Source organism: Gouania willdenowi, chromosome 1 (genome assembly GCF_900634775.1).
Source record: "Gouania willdenowi chromosome 1, fGouWil2.1, whole genome shotgun sequence".
Classification (NCBI taxonomy): Eukaryota; Metazoa; Chordata; class Actinopteri; order Blenniiformes; family Gobiesocidae; genus Gouania; species Gouania willdenowi.
In genome coordinates, this window is record NC_041044.1 from 7,335,027 (window position 1) to 7,355,366 (window position 20,340).

At 41.3% G+C, this 20,340-nt stretch overlaps 1 protein-coding gene across 1 annotated transcript; it reads right to left on the bottom strand.

The window, feature by feature from the left end:
- Positions 1 to 3,306: 3,306 nt before the first annotated feature.
- On the bottom strand, positions 3,307 to 4,410 carry LOC114461489 (serine/threonine-protein kinase pim-2-like). The gene is made up of 2 exons (XM_028443631.1): positions 4,249 to 4,410; positions 3,307 to 4,083 (listed from the first exon to the last, which is right to left on the bottom strand). Exons 1-2 carry the CDS (start codon positions 4,408 to 4,410, stop codon positions 3,307 to 3,309), a joined length of 939 nt encoding a protein of 312 aa, XP_028299432.1.
- Positions 4,411 to 20,340: the final 15,930 nt, after the last annotated feature.

The window sequence follows — 20,340 nt, forward strand, 5'->3', positions numbered from 1 at the left end:
TAGTTATATTGCCTGTAGGAATCAGTTTTTCATTATTCACTTGTCAACTATAGGATCCAAGTACCTGTGTGGTGAAGAAGAGAGATGTGACTCTGAGATGCCTCATTGAATACATGGGAGAGAGTGGACAAGAGCTCATTTCTGACTACTATGTAAGTAGTATTTGAAAAGCATAGTTTGACTTTTTGGGAAAAGCACATATATTTTTCAGATATCAATCTTATATTTGCCTGAGTTTAGTACAGAAGTGTAACTTACAACTGTAAGAGTGGCATTTTCAGATATTTTTACTTCATCATACCTATGTGTTACCAGCCAAGCCCCTCTCCCCTTTAAGGATTTTATTTAGGGCTTGGAGAGGACTTGTGTATGTGATACACTGTAGCAGGTTTGTTATGGGAACTGAGTCTTTACTAGGGATGGGCATTTGATTAAATTGGCTTCATCGATCATCAGGAGAATTAACGATCGATTATTGATTAATCATTGATATTTTTATATTAAAATTCAGTGTGGGGGCGGTGCGTGGTGCAGTAGGTTGGGCGCCCGCCTCATGTACAGAGGCTGTAGTTCCTCACTTGCAGACGGTCCAGGTTTGACTCCCAGCCTGAGACCCTTTGCTACATGCCATTCCCTGCTCTCTCTGATCCCTTTCCTGTCAAGCAACTGTCATAAAGGCCCCTAGAGCCCCAAAAAATCCTTAAAAAAAAAAAAAAAAAAAAATTCAGTGTGTATAGGCTATATTTAGGGGATATGCCGTGAGGATAAAAAAAACAACAGTGTGTATCATTTAAATCTTTAGGCTATTACAAGTTGGACACCTCATGAGTCAGTAACTGGATTAATTCATGGTTTAATGTTGCACTTGAAAATATGTGCTATAAACAGTGGAGTCTACAGCTAAAAGATGGTGCTTATAAACACAACAAACCCTAGTTTTTTTTTCTCTGTTAAACAATAACCTAATAAAAAAAAATCTAATATTTATAGGTCTGATAGTTTTATGTTACACTTGGAAAAACCAAGCAAAAAAGACAGTCGAGAAAGAGGGTGTGAGAGAGATCAGCTGCTAAGTCTGAAACTTATAAACTTGATGAAGCTGATTTAAACATTATACTCAGGAACTGCATTTGGTCTAACACTTCCCTACGAAGTCGCTTTAGTCTACGGCCAAATCAAAGTGAATTGTTTTATTGATGGGATAATAAAGAACTTAGAAAAATTCTGTTGTATTATATTTGCTTTAATACTAGCCATGTAAAACACACTAAAATTTTATTGAAGGCTTTTGAAGATTGTTCTCTGTTCTCACTTACTGTTCCGCTTTTTTGTCATACAGGGAAAAACGGAAAGCAGTGTCCATGAGGACTTGAAAATGCAGAGTATGCAGATATATGTCTGCCGTGATCCAGATGCAGTTGGCATCATCATTGAGGGAATCCCAGTGCTTACTGATCTTGGCAATCTGGCCAGGGCATGTTGCCTCCTTCTGGGGATGACATATACTTTGAACCTGCAGTATCCACCTCAACTCTGCAAAACATTTGAGGTATTCCAAAGACTTTTTATGGGACTCGAAACACTGCGCCCAAAACCCTCCTCCAGATTCATGACACTCAAAAACAAACTGCTGAGCTAGTTGGTCACATGCCGGCCTCACACTCATAAACGCCCATTTTGTTCTGTTTTCCAGAGCTTAAGTAATGATTAGGATTGTCCTAAATGTTCAATTGTTAATTTCTGCAGTTAAGAAGTTCAAGTATTTTATGGTAAAAGGTTTTAATACACACTGTGCACTTCAGGTTTGAAGCTGAAGTCAATTCTCTCATGTCAAATGCTGTGATCAGGATTCCCTGTGTTTTATTTTAATGTCAAATAGTGGAGATACTGTACGTTGAAAGTGTGCTTGTAAGGATTTATTTAAGATTAGAATTTTTTTTTGTTTGCTTCACCACTGTTGCTCGGTGGGCAGTTTATTTGAGAAGAACAGCAGTCAAGCACAGACTTCCTCAGTTTCTGGGCCTGCCTCCAGCTGCTGAGCACTTGATGAGCTGAAGTCAGTTCTATTATGTCAAATGCTGAGGTCAGAGGCCCTTCATTTTATTTTAATGTCAAATGTTTTAATAGAATATAACACAGATTATACTTTTAAGGCGTTCCAGTATGTGTTACCATGTTTTAATACATATGAAAAGGTACTGTACTGTCAACTTAAGCTTAAGTCAGTTCTATTATGCAAATCGTTCAGGTCAAGAGTCACTGTGTTTTAATGTCAGTGTTATAATTATACAGAATGCACTTTGAATGTTCAATGCAGCACTTAAAGATAAGGTCATTATCGTAGAAATGTTAACATAAAAATTGATTACAGTAACAAAGTTGTTTGTATATGGCGGCTGTTATACAGTAATAAACGTTGAAAACAAACATCTATCATTCCTTCATTAAAGTTATCATTGCTAAATAATTATTTGTAGTGGATTGCAGAAATAATTTGTTCAAATTGTTGAGTAAATTAATTTATTCAAATCAAAAATTTTGATTTTAATTTTAAATGTTACTTATTTTAATTAAGTATGATGTGGTCAATATCCTGCTCTTTTTCACATTGGTAAAACTCAAATGTTTTGCTTTCTCTTGTAGACTCTACTTAATTTTTTAACATACAGTAAAATGTATAATTCTGATTTTTACCAACTAAAAATACCAAGAAGTTCACTAAACTTACAAAAATTAGTTGGAAAATGTTGCCTTAATTTTTTTGAGTTGAGTCTAAGAAACAGTTTTTACAGTGTACACAGTGTTTTACAAATGTATTATAAACATGTAACAGATAGTGCATCAGTGTTTTCTTATTTGCAGTTATGATGATGATTATGTTGGAGATTTTTAATTCATTTACTGTAAGTGTGCATGAGAGAATAGATCAGAAAAATGTATATTTCAACAATATTAATATTTTTATTTCAACAAATGTAATTTAAACAAATACATATAAGCCAGAGGTTTATCAATCAGTCGGTTAGAGATGAGCCAGTTTGTGTTATTCTGTATGAAACTTCAGGAAGTAGATGCTGGTGAATGTGAAACAGAGGTGGGTGATAAACCCATGTCCTGTTTGCATCCTTGAACCCTGCAGCTCCCTTTCTATTCATCCATTACCATCCAGTAAGTCATCTGGGATTGGAATGGGTGTAGTAGGTTCTCTTCTCCTTCTGAGATAATCCAGCAGATCCTCCCTATTTTTTTAATTGTACTCTCTCACCACAGCGAGGTGGGGGGAGCGTGGAGTGGCGGGGGAGATTTTTACACCAGCCAGGGATGACGCTGTAGCTCCACCAATTGTGGTCGCTGCTTTGGGGAGATGGTCAAGCACTGGTTCATGAAGTCGTTGCATTCATGAGACAGACAGTCAAAGGGGGGGTTTGGTCCTTCCATGTATTTTCTGGTTTCAAATGCTTCTTCAGCGTAGAGGTCACGCAGCAGGGCCCCTATTTGCCACACTGTTGTTGGTTCTGCGTAGTACTGTCTCTGCAAAAGCTTCTCTGGTGGTGCAAAGTCAAAAGTGCCAGAAAACCGCGTGTATGGCTCATTTTTTATGATATCGCCACAGCCAAAGTCAATGATCTTTACAGAGAGGTCTCCTTGGTCCAGGTAAACCAGGACGTTCTCTGCCTTTATGTCCCGGTGAAAAATCCCATTCTCATGCATTAGCACTGCAGCATCTACAAGTTGTTTAAATATGCTCTTGACCTCGTGCTCTGGGATACGTCCCTCTCTGAGGATATTGAAGTTGTGCATGTCCATTGATTTCAAGGGTAACTCCATAACTATCAGGATTTCTGTTCTTAGCTGATAGAGATCCAATAAGCTGATGACCCCTTGGTTTGCCACACTGCCATCGTAGAGGAGGCCGGCTGCCTGGGCCATGAGGGCCACCTCGGTTACCACCTTGTACTCATAACCTTGGCGTTTCACCAACATGTATCGGACCAAGCCTTTTGGAATATGCTTTATTGCCACGGGTTTTGAGTCGGAACGACGTATTCCTGACATGACGGATCCGAAGCCTCCTTTGCCAATCTTTTTGAATTCACAATATTTTGCTTTAAATTCCTTTTTTCTTTTTTTAATGATGTTATGGCATGTGTGGTATTCCTCACAGCACACCAAGGAACCAATGCTTCGGAGTTTCTTTTTTTGGACTGACCTTTTTCTGGCTTTGAGGATTTTTCTTGTTTTCCTCACCTCCTGATCTCTGCTGTCCAAGCAGCTCTGTTTGCTTGGCCTTTCATCCTCCAGCTCGTCCTCAGCCTTCCTTTTCCTACTGTTCATGATTCCAAACAGCACTTCTTTTGCCTTTCTTTCCTCCTTCAGTGGGATGGATCCTTTGTGGTTCTCCTCAGCCATCATGTGATGCACACGTCTGAAACACTTCTTCACTTTGGAGTTTATCATTTGCAAAGTTGTACTGTCAAGATGAAAGTCACTCTACCACAGGGTGAGTGTGTAGAAAGAATGTTTTGATGATTGCCATGGAGATGAAAGAACCTATTCTACACATGCGCTTTCATGTTCTGTTCTTTATATTTTAATGGCAACATTGCTGTCCCAAGGCCGAAAAACACAGTTTATTAAACTTTGTACACTATAAATGCACAGTTTTTACATTTTTTACACGGGCCTATATACTGCACATGAACACAAAACTAAAACAATAAGTATGGAATCAACTCATATTGAACTTACAGGCCACTGATCAGTATACATTAGTCTTCATTCAGTCTTCATAATAGAGGTAAAGGTTACATTATCCAACAGTTAATTCTAACCAAGTAATTTGATTGGATAAGAGACGTTCCATGGGTGCGTCAACTTTCTAATAATGTTAGTCAACTTTCAGTTAGGAAATGTTCATGTGTTGCCTGGCAACAGCCTTGTCTCCCTTCCAGTTGTGGACCTATTTGTTTTTTGTGGAGCCAAATAAATGATTAAATAAAAATAATAATAATTTCTTGTCGTTTAATACTGTTGACTAATAAAATGCACTTTTAGAACTGTTGCGTAAGAGTAATATCACACGGGAGGAAGTGATGCTGTGCTGATATTTGACAGCTTCCTACGTTGCTCACTGTTCATTCTCACGACAATAAGTCAATAAAGTTGAATCAAGTCGAGTAAAACTGATGGAAACGGCATGAGAGTAAGAGTCAGAGGAGAGACAGAGATAGACAGAAGCAGCATGTATGAATGTGGGTGTAAAACTGCATTTGGTATACAGAAATGCACAGATATTCTCATATCTGGGAAAAAGACACAGTGAAAGAGAAAAAGCAATATTGTTGGTTTTTAAATGTTTTATTATAATTTTGTGATATTTGACATCCTGTAATAACAAAGGAATGAAAACCAAATAGAAACATATAAACTGACACGAAAATGGATAAACTCTGAAACAGAACTGGGAAAATTTTTGAAGCTGAAAAGTCTCTACATAAGTGAGTGATAATCTGCATGTGTATCATGTCAGTGAGGTATGAAGGTTCCTGTGAGTGTAGTGGATAGTGTGATTGTGTTGATAGTGATTATCAGGGTTTCAGAGTCTTTGATTAGTTTTCAGAAGCTGTTGAAGAAAATCCATCAAATATTGGCCTAAAAGCTGTTTGTATTCCTCCCTCACAGGTTGTTGACCAGGTTACTGTGTGAGGGGATTTTCTTTCTCCTAATACCAGGGCTTCAAATTAACGTTTTAGATCACCAGCCAACATGGCTAGTAGATTCTTAAAGTTACCAGCCAACCAGATTTTCCACCAGCCTCATTTTTTCCTGCGTCTGCGTGTTGTTTCGCACTTGTAGTCAAGGAGCAGCTGGCATGTGTGTGTGTGTGCGTGTGTGTGTGTGTGTATGTTTCTTTTCCTCTCTCTCTGCTTCTCGCGCTGTGCTGAGGAGTAGAGTTTTTAACTTTGAGAAGCAGTTTACTACTTGTTTGAATATTTATTCCCGTTAAATGTTGATGCAATTTAGAACAGAAACTTGAACAGTTTGTTCTTTAATGCACATCTAACATCACATTATTTTCCTCTGTTAATTTATGTTCTGGGCAGTGTTGTGCTTTTTTAATCTTATTTTAGTTCTCTTCTTAGGTCGTGTCGTGTTAGTGCACATGTGGCAATACCAATTTTCTGTATGTGGAGTTCCTTTTAGTCCTGCACAACTATAATGAATTGCTCAGAAATCTACATGTGTCCTTTTCTCAAAACACCAGTAATATGTTACACATTTGCAGCCGTAAAATGTCCCATTTCTATATTTTTTGGTTTATATGGGTTAATATACCAGTAATGTGTTTATATGCATGTTTATACCCTCAAAATTACCATGGAATTTTGGGTTTTACTCAAGCTCCTCATCATCACGTCTCTGCAGAAGAAGACCCTCCGCTGCACCTCAGCACTTTAACAACTCACTAATTTCATAATTTAAATAAACTATTTCTACCTTTGTTTTTCTGTTTACATGTCGTTTGCTTTGTATTTAATAAAATGGTTTCTCCAACAGTTGGTTAAATCTACACATTTATACTGTATATAATGCACATGCAGGATGATGTGTAACAATAATCGGTCAAATGAGCTGTAAACACATTTTGTAGAACTAAATATAAGGTTATGCTGTGAACAGAAAGAAAGGAAGACGAGCCAGATAATTCTAAACTTTAGAATATATTACAATCATAACTTTTAATCATAAATATGACTCTTCTCAAAACAACAAACTTTGATATCTTTGTCACACAATATCTAAGCTTCCAGTGAATAATTTATACCATCAGTGAACTTTTTTTTTATTTGTAAATTACTCACTGGAAGCTTCTCTGGTGGCGTGTGCAGTGGTTGTTGTTATTATTATTATTGTATGAAGCCAACATTACTGCAGCTCTGCACATCATTGTTGTCCTGTTAAAGGATTTTTAAACAAAGACTTAAAAACAATCTGTAATTAGTGATGACTCAAGTAAATCACCTTTATCATGCATTATAACAATCTGTTCCTTAAGTCTCTAAATTATTGAAACAATTAAAAACATCTCTTAAAATATAAAATTACAGAAAATTAAATAATCATTTAATATACATTTCAATAAATAAGTGCATCCCATGTTCCTATGTTGACTCTGAGCTTTATTCTGTCTGTTGTCTGTAGAAGTGATGGGTCTAGATCAGATGATGGAAACTAGGATCAGCTCATGGTTTAATGTCCAGGGAGGGGCGTGTCCACTCTGCATGGACTTAAAGAAGAAGAAATAAAAGAAGAGTTAGATAATGTCATGTTCATCAAAAGGAAAACTGAATGTGATGGAGATAAATATGCTCAGATGGACACACAGACACACACACAAAGTTTAAACAAACACACAAATACTCTGTCCTAAATTGTCTCACACATTAAAATCATCTATTTACACTTATATTAATGTACACAAAGACTAGCTCCACAAAATCAGAAGAACATTTATTGATCCAGAAATTAAACTGATCTTACCTTTATAGGCTCAGTTTCCTCCTTTGTTTTCAAATCCATTTGAACCTCCATTCATGGTGACGTAACGCCATAAGTGTGTCATAAATTAACGTGATGATGTGTTTCTCTGTGGGAACCGAGTTGAGCTGGTGATCACGTCTGTTCTACAGTGCCAGAAAAGGGACAGGGAGTTGGGGATTCCTGCTGTGAGCTTGGAACGGCCCCAGTTGCCAGTGTGAGTACACCCAATGTGTCTTTCCACCTCTCTGCTCTGGTTCAGAACTGGTTTCAACAACATCCACATTTCACCATTTTATATCTTCCACCATACTCTCCATTCCTCAACCCTATAGAAGAGTTTTTCTCGGCATGGCGGTGGAAGGTATATGACCTCCGTTTCCAGGCTGAGGTACCCCTCATCCAATCCATGGAGGAGGCCTGTGACCAGATGGAGGTAGCAGCAATGCAAGGGTGGATTCGTCATTCAAGACGTTTCTTTCCAAGGTGTCTTGGTAATGACGACATTGCCTGTGATGTAGATGAAATTCTCTGGCCAGATCCAGCTAGACGAAGAGACGATGTCTATTTTTTTTTTGTCACATTTTGTTTCAGTATTATGAATCTCCATTAGGGATGTAACGATTAATCGTAAGGCAGTTAAAAATCGATTCATAGGTATCACGGTTGATATTGATTTTCTGAAAATTGAATCGCAGTACTTTTTTTGACCAGCAAGTGTAGGCGGCGTGCGGAGTCTGCTAACCCTTTCTTTCTGGCTGCCTTCTACTCTTAAATATGTTAATAAATGATTCATTACCCCTTTAGCACTGAAAGAATATCTGTAATATTACTTGAATATCTGTAAAAGTCACGTTTTTCTATTAGCTCTGTCTGCTAGCATAGCTTCTCTTCTTCACTGCAAGATATCTGCATGCCAACTTACCACTGTGTTACCAGCGCCCTCTGCTGGTCCAAACAAATATGACGTAATTTTTTTTTTTTAAAGTCCAATTGTTAAGGCACAAAATACATTTTCAGTTGCACTTTTAAAAAGAAAAATAACTATTATGCAGTTTTGCATTGTTTATTATAGAACCAGAATTTAAATTAATAGGCTTCATTTTCATTTGTATTATTCCTTTATTTATTTCATTCAAGATTTATTTTTAGTTAAATTGCATTGTTTTGTTTATCAAGGAATTCTTTTGACAATGAAAAATAAAAGGAAAATAGTACCGTATTTTATAGTTTTTTTCCCAGAAAAAAAATTTGTCTACGGTCCCATTTTGTAAAATAAATCGTGAGAGAATCGTATCGTGAACCCAGTATCGTGAATCAAATCGTATCGGGAGTTGAGTGAATCGTTACATCCCTAATCTCCATATCAACATTTTGGGCGTGTTGAGAAATAAATTAGTTTCTTCAGTCTGCAACATTGGTCTTGTGTAGTGTTTGGTGAATTTACATTACAGTTTTTCTCAATTGTTTACACACAGAAACTGGTACTTGAGACACAATGACCACAACATGTAACTCATGCACCAACCCCCTGAACCAATTCTGCTAAACACTACACACAATTCTCTGCATTTGGCACAATTTTCATGACATAAATCTTGTTTACACAAGGAACACACTACCATTCAAATTCTAAAGTTAAGTTGTCCTACTATGCACACTGACTCATCACATGGTTAAAAACCTGTCACACAGGTTTACAATTTGCAATCAGAGCTTTAGCATAAAAAGGGCAACAGATGAGCTCTGTTTTGGAGCAATGGATACCAACATTGGAAACTGAGGGAGAACCAGAGCCAGAGCCAGAGGAGTGAGAGTAAAAGGAGGAGGACTATTTACAATAGTGACCACTCCCATGTCTATTTCCGATATAATATTGAATTAAAGCAACTTTATCTAAATGAACCTAGTTCACTCACTGATGCTTAATGTTTTAAACGTTTTTTTTCTTCAGATGCATGTTTCAATTTTCAAAAAAAACATCAAACCTGAGGTGAGCTGCTGCACAACGTGCTGCAAGCAGTATCACTGCCCCATTTGCCCAAAACTACAGTGATTTAAGTTATTTAAATTGGAAAAGCACTTTGATGCTCATGTGAAAAATGCAGTAACATTTAAAGGTAAGATTCATATGCACGCAGACAGCCTATTGTGTAAATGCACATCTGATATCAATGCTGATTTAAAAAAATGCTCCTATGAGTTATACAAGTTTATACAAGTTTTGTTCTATTCTTTGTCTGTAGTAATAATTTTATTTTGCTTCTATTTGTTTTAGATATGTTGATTTGCTGTTGCACTTTGCAGTGCAGAGATGTGGGTCATGTGGAAATACACCTCAATATGTGCAGCCGTGCCCAATGCCTCCCTTCCTCTACTGAACCTATCCTAGTCACTCCTTCTCCTTCCCAACCTGCTTCTACAGCTGCACTATTTCCCCCAACTCTTTCACCTAAAGTACAGTCTAAAATGGTCAAATATCTTCACTGTAGCCTTTTATTGTACCATAAAAAATGTCCCTACACATATCAAAAAGAAACACACCATCACCTTCAGGAGGAACCCGGTAGACTACACTCCTCTCATCATCAATGGTGACCTGGTGGAGAAAGTTTTTTAGTATGATATATTTATACGTCTTTTCTTTTCCAGTATTTTATTTAGGTGTGTCTTTTATGTCATTCTTGGAGAGCACCTTAATGTTGTACAATGACAATAAAGCTTGTATTCTAAAAGGGAGTTTTTTTCTCCACTGTAGCTGATGCTTGTTTATGTGGAAATGTTTTTTTTCTTCATTTTTGGTTTTGTTTTGAGCACTATGATGTGACTTTTTCTTTTAGTTGGCTTTTTATGAATAAAGTTGAATTGAAGTTTTTGTGGTTCAAATGTAAATGTATTTGTATCTGGCATTGTATCAGAATCAGAATCAGAATCAGAAATGTTTTATTTGCCATGTACAGTTTTAAGGACAGTACAAGGAATTTGACTTGGTGGTTGGTGCACAAAAACAAGCAACAAAAAGAAATAAAAGAAATAAAAACAAAACAACAAAGAACAACGAACAACCCAGCAACAATAATAATAATAATAATAATAATGATAAATATAAAGGATGAGGGATAAATAAAGAATAGATAGAGAATAAAGGATAAATAGGATAAATATAAATATATATATACAGTGCAGCAGATATCAAGCTGGTGGAGGTGGTGATCGGGTGGGGGGGGGGGGTTCAGTGGGTGACTTGGGGTGTGTTCATGTGGATGGTGGCAGAGGGAAAGAAGCTGTTTTTGTGTCTGGAGGTTCTGGTCCTGATGGACCGAAACCTCCTACCAGAAGGGAGAGATTGAAACAGTTTATGACCGGGGTGGGAGGGGTCGGCCACAATCTTTCCTGCACGCCTCAAAATCCTGGAGGCGTACAGGTCCTGGAGGGAGGGCAGATTGCAGCCGATGACCTTCTCTGCAGAGTGGATGATACGCTGCAGTCTGGCCTTGTCCTTGGCCGTAGCTGCAGCGTACCAAATGGTGATGGAGGAGCAGAGGATGGACTGGATGATGGAGCTGTAGAAGTTCACCATCATCTTTGTTGGCAGACTGAACTTCTTCAGCTGCCGCAGAAAGTACATCCTCTGCTGAGCTTTTTTGATAAGGGAGCTGATGTTCAGCTCCCACTTGAGGTCCTGAGTGATGATGGTCCCCAGGAAGCAGAAGTACTCTACAGAGCTCACTGTAGAGTCTCCCAGGGTGAGGGGGGTGAGGGGGGCTGGGTTCTTCCTGAAGTCTGCTATCATCTCCACTGTCTTTAAAGCATTGAGCTCCAGGTTGTTCTGGCTGCACCAGGACACCAGCCGGTCTGTCTCCCACCTGTAGTCAGACTCGTCTCCATCAGCGATGAGACCGATGATGGTCGTGTCGTCTGCAAACTTCAGGAGTTTGACCGACTGGTGAGAGGAGGTGCAGCTGTTGGTGTACAGGGAGAAGAGCAGAGGAGAAAGAACACAGCCCTGAGGAGATCCAGTGCTGATGGTCCGGGGAGCAGAGATGGTTTTTCCCAGCTTCACGTGCTGCTTCCTGTCAGACAGGAAGTCTGTGATCCACCTGCAGGTGGAGTCTGGCACGTTCAGCTGGGAAAGCTTGTCCTGAAGGAGAGCTGGGATTATTGTATTAAAAGCAGAGCTGAAGTCCACAAACAGGATCCTGGCGTAGGAGCCTGGGGAGTCCAGGTGCTGGAGGATGAAGTGGAGAGCCAGGTTTACAGCATCGTCTACGGACCTGTTGGATCTGTAGGCAAACTGCAGGGGGTCCAGGTGGGGGTCGGTGATGTCCTTGATGTGGGAGAGCATGAGGCGTTCAAAGGACTTCATGACCACAGATGTCAGAGCGATGGGTCTGTAGTCATTAAGTCCTGTGATCCTCAGCTTTTTAGGGACAGGAACGATGGTGGAGACCTTAAAACAGGCTGGTACGGTGCATGTCTCCAGTGAGGTGTTAAAAATGTCTGTGAACACTGGAGACAGCTGATCAGCACAGTGCTTTAAGGTAGAAGGAGAGACAGAGTCCGGTCCACAAGCCTTACGGGGGTTTTGTCTCCTGAAAAGTCTATTCACATCTCTCTCTTTGATGGAGAAAGGTGTCTCTGTAGGAGGGGGGGAAGATAGGGGAGAGAGCCTCTGTAGGCAGCTGGGGTGAAACTGTAGCTTTGATGTGGGGGGTGAAGGTGTTGGAGTGAGGCTGGTCAGAGGTGTGAGGGGGGTTGGAGTCAGGTCTGTCCCATACTTAATAGGTTAATAACAGTATGCCTATTCACAACTGTAACAAAATGTGATTTTTTGTATATTTTACTGATGTTATTAATATTAGATTTATGATAGATAGCAATAACTATATATCTTGAAGTCTACTTTTACTAGATCTGTGCTATAAGCTGTGCTTTTACTTAAAGACGATATACAGTGATTATCAAGCCACGTGATTCTGCATATGGTTAATTATTTCTAGTGTAATGTTAATGCAATTGTGCATAAATTATGAGCACATGAGACACCATCCTAGTGAAACCTTAAAATTGCAAATTTAAAAAAAAATAACATACGCAATACATTAACACAAATTGTCTAACGTAAAACCACGTCTTGAACGTTTTGATATTGTTTCATAAAACAATTAGCTCTGGACTGTAACAATTACTTTAATCACAAAAGAATAATATAAAGAGGTTGTGATAGGACTACAGCACAAATAAAACAATTGTGTCTCTAGAGGATATCCAAACGATCGAAATCATTCACGGAAATTCTGATCAATTTATATGTGGTTGATGAGGTGCATTATACTTTGTTTTTTTCAATGTAACACTGCTGAGAAATCCGGTTATCAAAGGTATTAAAACACAGAGAAATCTTTGGTTAACAATGGTATTAAAACGCAGATAAACTTTGCAAAAATGCCTAGCCGACATGGCTATGCTATCGGTTTTATTTTGTATATTTTTCTTCATTTCCTGATGTCACGTCCTTAGCAGGGCATGGAGGAGCGGGGAACCCTCTTGGTAAATACTGGTGCTATCTACTTCAGACTACTACTACAAAAAAAAACAAAAAACATACATTGGTGGTACTTAGTGTATCACCATTAGTATGCCAAGTACTTTGGGGCAGTCCATGTCATAAGTTCCTACTCCTGATAGGCCGACTGCTGTGCTGTCAGCTCTGCTGATGATGTCATAGGTTCCATCTCCTGATAGGCTGGCTGCTGTGCTGTCAGCTCTGCTGATGATGTCATAGGTTCTATATCTTGATAGGCTGGCTGCTGTGCTTTCATCTCTACAGCGGAGTCACAGGTTCCTTTGATGTGCTCTGCATTCTATAACACTTAGTGGCCAACTGCTGTAGAACTACACAGAGGAAGAAGAAGAAGGTACTTATATGCAGTTGGACTACTTGAGCATTTTATAACTCCTGATCCTATTTCCTTCAGTATTAGAGAATGATGGAGACAGTTGCACCTCAGCAGTCTTCTCAGGAAGAGACAGGGGAGAGTTGCCATGAACCTCCTTGTAATGCTGAACCGGAACCTCTTTGTAATGCAGAACAGGAAAATCCTGGTGATGCGGAAAAAGGAACCCCTGGTATGGAGGGACATGTACTTCCTTGTGATGCAGAACAGAGGCCTCCTGGTGATGTGGAAGAGGAACCTCCTGGTTATGCAGAACAGGAATTTCCTGGTAATGTGGAACAGAAATCTCCCGGTGATGTGGACCAGGGACCTCCTGGTGATGCAGATCAGGAACTTCCTGGTGATGTGGAACAGGGATCTCTCAACATAGCAGAACAGGAACCCCTTGGTGAATCACCACCAGGTACTGGAAAACAAGCACTACCAAGTACTGGGAAAAAAGTTGCCCCTGTTGTTGAGAAGAAAGCATCCCCTGGTACTAGGAAACAAGCAGCCCCTGGTAATGGCAAACAAGCAGCCCCAGGTACTGGAAAAAAATCAGCCCCTGGAACTGGGAAAAAGGACGCCCCTGGTACTGAGAAACAAGCAGCTCTGGTACTGGGAAATAAGCAGCCCCTGGTACAGGGAAACAAGAAGCCCCTGGTAGTGGGAAACAAGCAGCCCCTGGTACTGGGAAAAAAAGCAGTCCCTGGTACTGGCAAAGAAGCAGCCCCTGGTACAGGGAAACAAGCAGCCCTTCTTACTGGGAAAAAAGCAGTCCCTGGAACTGGGGAAAAAGCACCCCCTGGTACTGGGAAAAAACAGCCCCTGGTACTAGGAAACAAGCAGCCCCTCTTACTGGGAAAAAAACAGCCCCTGGTACTTGGAAATAAGCAGCCCCTGGTAATGGGAAACAAGCAGCCCCGAGTACTGGAAAAACAAGCAGCCCCTGGTACTGGGAAACAAGCATCGCCAGGTACTGGAAAAAAACCAGCCCCTGGTACTGAGAAACAAGCAGCTCTGGTACTGGGAAATAAGCAGCCCCTGGTACTGGGAAAAAAGCAGCCCCTGGTAGTGGGAAACAAGAAGCCCCTGGTACTGGGAAAAAAAGCAGTCCCTGGTACTGGCAAAGAAAAAGCCCCTTGTACTAGCAAACTAGCAGCCCCTGGTACAGGGAAACAAGCAGCCCCTCTTACTGGGAAAAAAGCAGCCCCTGGTACTGGGGAAAAAGCACCCCCTGGTACTGGGAAAAAACAGCCCCTGGTACTAGGGAAAAAGCAGCCCCTGGTACTGGGAAAAAAGCAGCCCCAAGTACTAGAAAACAAGCAGCCCCTGGTACTTGGAAATAAGCAGCCCATGGTAATGGGAAACAAGCAGCCCCTTGTACTGGAAAAAAAAGCAGCCACTGGGACTGGAAAAAAAGCAGCTCCTGGTACTGGGAAACAAGCAGCCCTTAGCACCTGGAAACAAGCAGCCTCCAGTACTTGGAAAAATGCTGATCACAAAGTTCTTGGTGATGTGAATCAAAAATTTCCTGGTAATGTGGAACAGGAACCACTTGCTGATGCGGAACATAAACCACCTGGTTATGCAGAACATGAACCCCCTCGTTATGAGGAACAGAAACTTCCTGGTGATGTGGACCAGGGACTTCCTGGTGATGTGGACCAGGAACTTCCTTGTGATGTGGATCAGGAACTTCCTGGTGATGTGTACCAGGATCCTCCTGGTGATGCGGATCAAGAACTTCTTGGTGATGTGGAACAGGAACCCCAAGCTGATCCAGAACAAGAACCACCTGGTTATGGGGAACAGGAATTTCCTGGTGATGTGGAACAGGAAGCTCCCATTGATGTGGACCAGGAACCTCCGGTTGATGCGGATCAGAAACTACCCGATGATGTGGAACAGGGACCTCCTAGTGATGTGAATCAAGAATTTCCTAGTGATGCAGAACAGGAACCTCCTGGTGAATCACCACCAAGTACTGGAAAACAAGTAGCTGCTGTTGCTAAGAAGAAAGCAGAACCTGGTACTGTTAAAAAACAAGCCCCTGGTACTAGGAAACAAACAGCTCCTGCTACTGGAAAACAAGCAACACCTGGTACTGGGAAACAAGCAACCCCTAGTACTAGGAAACAAGCAGCCCCTCTTACTGGGAAAAAAGCAGCCCCTGGTACTGGAGAAAAAGCACCCCCTGGTACTGGGAAAAAACAGCCCCTGGTACTAGGGAAAGAGCAGCCCCTGGTACTGGGAAAAAAGCAGCCCCAAGTACTAGGAAACAAGCAGCTCCTCTTACTGGGAAAAAAGCAGCCCCTGGTTCTTGGAAATAAGCAGCCCATGGTAATGGGAAACAAGCAGCCCCTCGTACTGGAAAAAAAAGCAGCCCCTGGTACTGGAAAAAAAGCAGCTCCTGGTACTGGGAAACAAGCAGCCCTTAGCACCTGGAAACAAGCAGCCTCCAGTACTTGGAAAAATGCTGATCACAAACTTCTTGGTGATGTGAATCAAAAATTTCCTGGTAATGTGGAACAGGAACCACCTGCTGATGCGGAACATGAACCACCTGGTTATGCAGAACATGAACCCCCTCGTTATGCGGAACAGAAACTTCCTGGTGATGTGGACCAGGAACTTCCTTGTGATGTGGATCAGGAACTTCCTGGTGATGTGGATCAGGAACTTCCTGGTGATGTGTACCAGGATCCTCCTGGTGATGCGGATCAAGAACTTCTTGGTGATGTGGAACAGGAACCCCAAGCTGATCCAGAACAAGAACCACCTGGTTATGGGGAACAGGAATTTCCTGGTGATGTGGAACAGGAAGCTCCCATTGATGTGGACCAGGAATCTCCTGGTCATGCGGATCAGAAACTTCCCGATGATGTGGAACAGGGACCTCCTAGTGATGTGAATCAAGAATTTCCTAGTGATGCAGAACAGGAACCTCCTGGTGAATCACCACCAAGTACTGGAAAACAAGTAGCTGCTGTTGCTAAGAAGAAAGCAGAACCTGGTACTGTTAAAAAACAAGCCCCTGGTACTAGGAAACAAACAGCTCCTGCTACTGGGAAACAAGCAACACCTGGTACTGGGAAACAAGCAACCCCTAGTACTAGGAAACAAGCAGCTCCTGCTACTGGGAAACAAGCAACCCCTAGTACTAGGAAACAAGCAGCCCCTCTTACTGGGAAAAAAGCAGCCCCTGGTACTGGAGAAAAAGCAGCCCCTGCTACTGGGAAAAAACAGCCCCTGGTACTTGGAAACAAGCAGCCCCTGGTAGTGGGAAACAAGCAGCCCCTAGTACTGGGAAAACAAGCAGCCCCTGGTACTGGAGAAAAAGCAGCCCCTGCTACTGGGAAAAAACAGCCCCTGGTACTTGGAAACAAGCATCCCCTACTCCTGGGAAAACAAGGAGCCCCTGGTACTGAAAAAAATGCAGCCCCTGGTACAGGGAAAAAAGCAGCCATTTATACTGAGATACCATTGCACCCCTCAACCCCAAAAGGACAACAGGGAGCTAACCACGCCCCCCCAGCATTCCAGGGCGCGATCACCGCCCCAGACTGGCCCAGAGCAGCCCGCTTTGCCACCACAACGAGCGTCACGCACCAGGACCAACACAGGCCCCAGGCACCAGGACCAACACAGGCCCCCTCCCAACGAGAGAGAGCACCACCAACCGCCCAAGCAGGGCCACTCCGCCAGCCACAGACTGACAAGCAAGCGCACCGAAGCCCCCCCAACCAGGCGCCACCACCCAACACCAAAGCCCATGCCACCAATACAGCAAATTGCAGCAACCCCCAGCATCCAGTGACCCAGGACACAGGAGCCACCCCCAGAGCTGCCCCCAGACCGCTTGCTCCTTTTTTCAGGGGGTCTGCTGGTGCCTACTATACAAAAACAAATAAATTTCTCAAAAGCAGAATTAAAAATTCCATGATAATGTACATTTCAAAATTATCCAAATAAGCCTTTTTCAGGAACCCAAAGTGTGTTAATAATTTAAAGCTTGATTTAAAGGTTTAAAGGTTGAATCAGCCTTGAACGCTGGTGCTACTAATTCCTACAGGTGTTCCAACTTTTGTTGAATGAATGCCACGAGTGTGTTCAGCTGTTTTATCTACTAAAGGTGGCTACTTAGATAAGTCAAAATTAGAGAATACATTTTGGTCTATAAATTGATTTCATGATTTCTTTTTCAACTCAAATTGCTTATTTGTTCTATGCTTTCATATCAGAATGCAATGACACAATAAACAGAATAATTTTCAGTAAAAAAGTGGAAAAAGTGTGGTGTTCTAAAACACACACATATATAGTCATTGTTGGGAACACTGGTTGATGTCCAAAAGGCGGTAAAAACACTGTCGCACATTTGGAATTGATCACACTTTTATGACTCAAAAACAGACACCGAAAGAGGATCAAGGAAAATTTCTTCAAACCCCAGCCATTCTTCACCCTGCTCTCATCCAGCAGACCACCTACCGACGACCTGCAGGCCTCAGGAAAGAGACTCATCGTGTGCCTCCATCTGACATGTTTAATCACTAATGTAATCATCTTTCAAAGGAAATGTTTATAACTCTTCATATTCCATGATCATTGATCAAAGTGTATTATCCTCTTTTGTTATGGTTAAAGCTAGAAATAATTCAAATCAGTCCTTTAAGGGATAATCAACTGAAAGTCATTTTTCAAGGGTTAATACATTCTGCACACACCCATCCTCCATTTTAGACTTAACATGGTAACACCCTATCTAGTTTTATAACTCTTTGTTTAAAAAGCACATGAGGGATAGCCTCACCATCTTGTCTTCTTTACAGGAAAGTTAAGCCTCCCGCTTCTTTCTGCCAACCAATCAGGTCTCACTCACTCCTGCACTGCAGATGTGTTTGAACCAATCAGATAACCTCCTGACATGTTTATAAAAGGCCTTGCTACGTCTTATCACTCCCAGTTCCACCTCTCTTACTCAAGCTCTCTTACGCTCTCTCAACTCTCATCCAGTCCTCTTCTTTGCCTCTGATTTAAACAGTCAGAAGTTTTTAGTTTAGCAATGAAGAAATTTTGAGAAATTATTTGATCTTCTCTCCAGTCAGGAAGTGGCTACAAGCCACTTCCACAATGACTAACTTTACAGTTTTTTTGGATTGCTTCCACACTAAAATTAAAAGTAGTACACTATTAGCAAAACCTTACACTCAAGAAGCAAAACATAAGCCCATATTTGCACAACTATAAGCACATTGTCAACTTCACACTTGTTGCAAAACTCTACACACAGTGATTTGCAAAACACTAAACACACTTAACATACATTACACACAAAAATCTATCATGAAGTCACTTCCTTGCAATACCAAAGCACTGACTGTCAAATTACCACATCGTCCAACCAATTGGTTCAACACAGTCATCAGGTGTGCAAACACTCATTTGCTTAATTGTAGACACACCAATCAGGTGTGTAAGCCCTATAAAAAGCAGCAGGTGAGTTTATCGGTCTTCAAGTACAATGGAAAGAGTCAGAGAAAGAATAAGACGAGGAGGAGGAGCAGGAGGAGGAGGAGGAGAAAGAGGAAAAGGAGGAGAAAGAGGAATCAACAGAGGACGAGAAGGAGGACATGCTGGAGGTAGAGGAAGACAAGAAGGTTCTCAAAGAGGACCGAATCTGACAAATGAGATCCACGCAACACTGGTTGACCACGTTGTCAACCACGGGCTGACACTGAGGGAGGCTGGACTGCAAGTACAGCCAAATCTAAGCCGATATACAGTGGCAAGTGTGATAATTTCGACTGGAAAATAGGTATTGTAAAAATATCATATCAAAAACATCTGCACGGTTTCAGTAACTGCTTACAGTACTGTAATCTATGCACTATCAGCACTTCTGTTACCTTTTCCTGTGAAAGTACTTGTATTATATACTGTTCTTTTTTTTCTACATAGGATTGAGGGTCGGGAACGACAAGGGGGAAGGCCTCCCATGTTCACAGAACAGCAAGAGAGGGAGATAGTAAACATGGTTTTGGCCAACAATGCAATAACACTCAATCAGCTCCAAGCTAACATTGTCAATAATCACGCCATATTCAAAAATGTCCATCAGGTCTCGACATCAACACTGGCACGCACCCTAAAAAAGAACCATATTCGAATGAAGACAATTTATCGAGTGCCTTTCGAGCGCAATTCCGAAAGGGTGAAACGACTGTGACATGATTATGCAGAGGTATGTATAATCTCATAATCTTTTAGTGTACTGTAATATTTATATACTAGATCTACACTGATACTGTTCTTCAGAGAGTTCTACAAATGGATGGAGAGGAGATCCAGCATGAGTTAATGTACGTAGATGCGGCTGGGTTCAACCTGACGAGAACACAAAGGAGGGGCTGAAACGTCATTGGCCACAGGGCTATAGGCAATGTCCCAGGGCAACGTGGGGGTAATATAACACTGCAGCCATTACACAGAATGGGGTCCTCCACCGCCATGCCCATTGGGCTCGTACAACACAGCATTCATACTTACATTCTTGGACCAATTGCACAACATAACAGCAGCAAATCAAATCAATCATATGCAATACATTGTTGTCTGGGACTTAGGGTGTACTCACACTGGCAACCAGGGCCATTCCTAGCCAGCTCTGTACCGCGCGACACTTTACGGAACATAAACATCCGCATTCCGCAATGATAGCGGTGTCAGAAGTGCTCGTTAGCAGATGAAAAGTTCAGAGTTGGCGTTACCTGATATATATGAACAACACCACAAAGAACTCATGGAGGAAGAGGACAACATGATCGTCAGGACTTCTCTTTGTTCAGCCGACAGCGGGACA

Bases quoted from the DNA above. Each gene is read 5' to 3' on its own strand.
- LOC114461489 (XM_028443631.1), bottom strand. From the start codon at position 4,410: ATGGCTGAGGAGAACCACAAAGGATCCATCCCACTGAAGGAGGAAAGA. The intron at 4,084-4,248 runs GTGAGGAAAACA...GAATTCAAAAAG, and splicing joins TGGACAGCAGAGATCAGGAG to ATTGGCAAAGGAGGCTTCGG.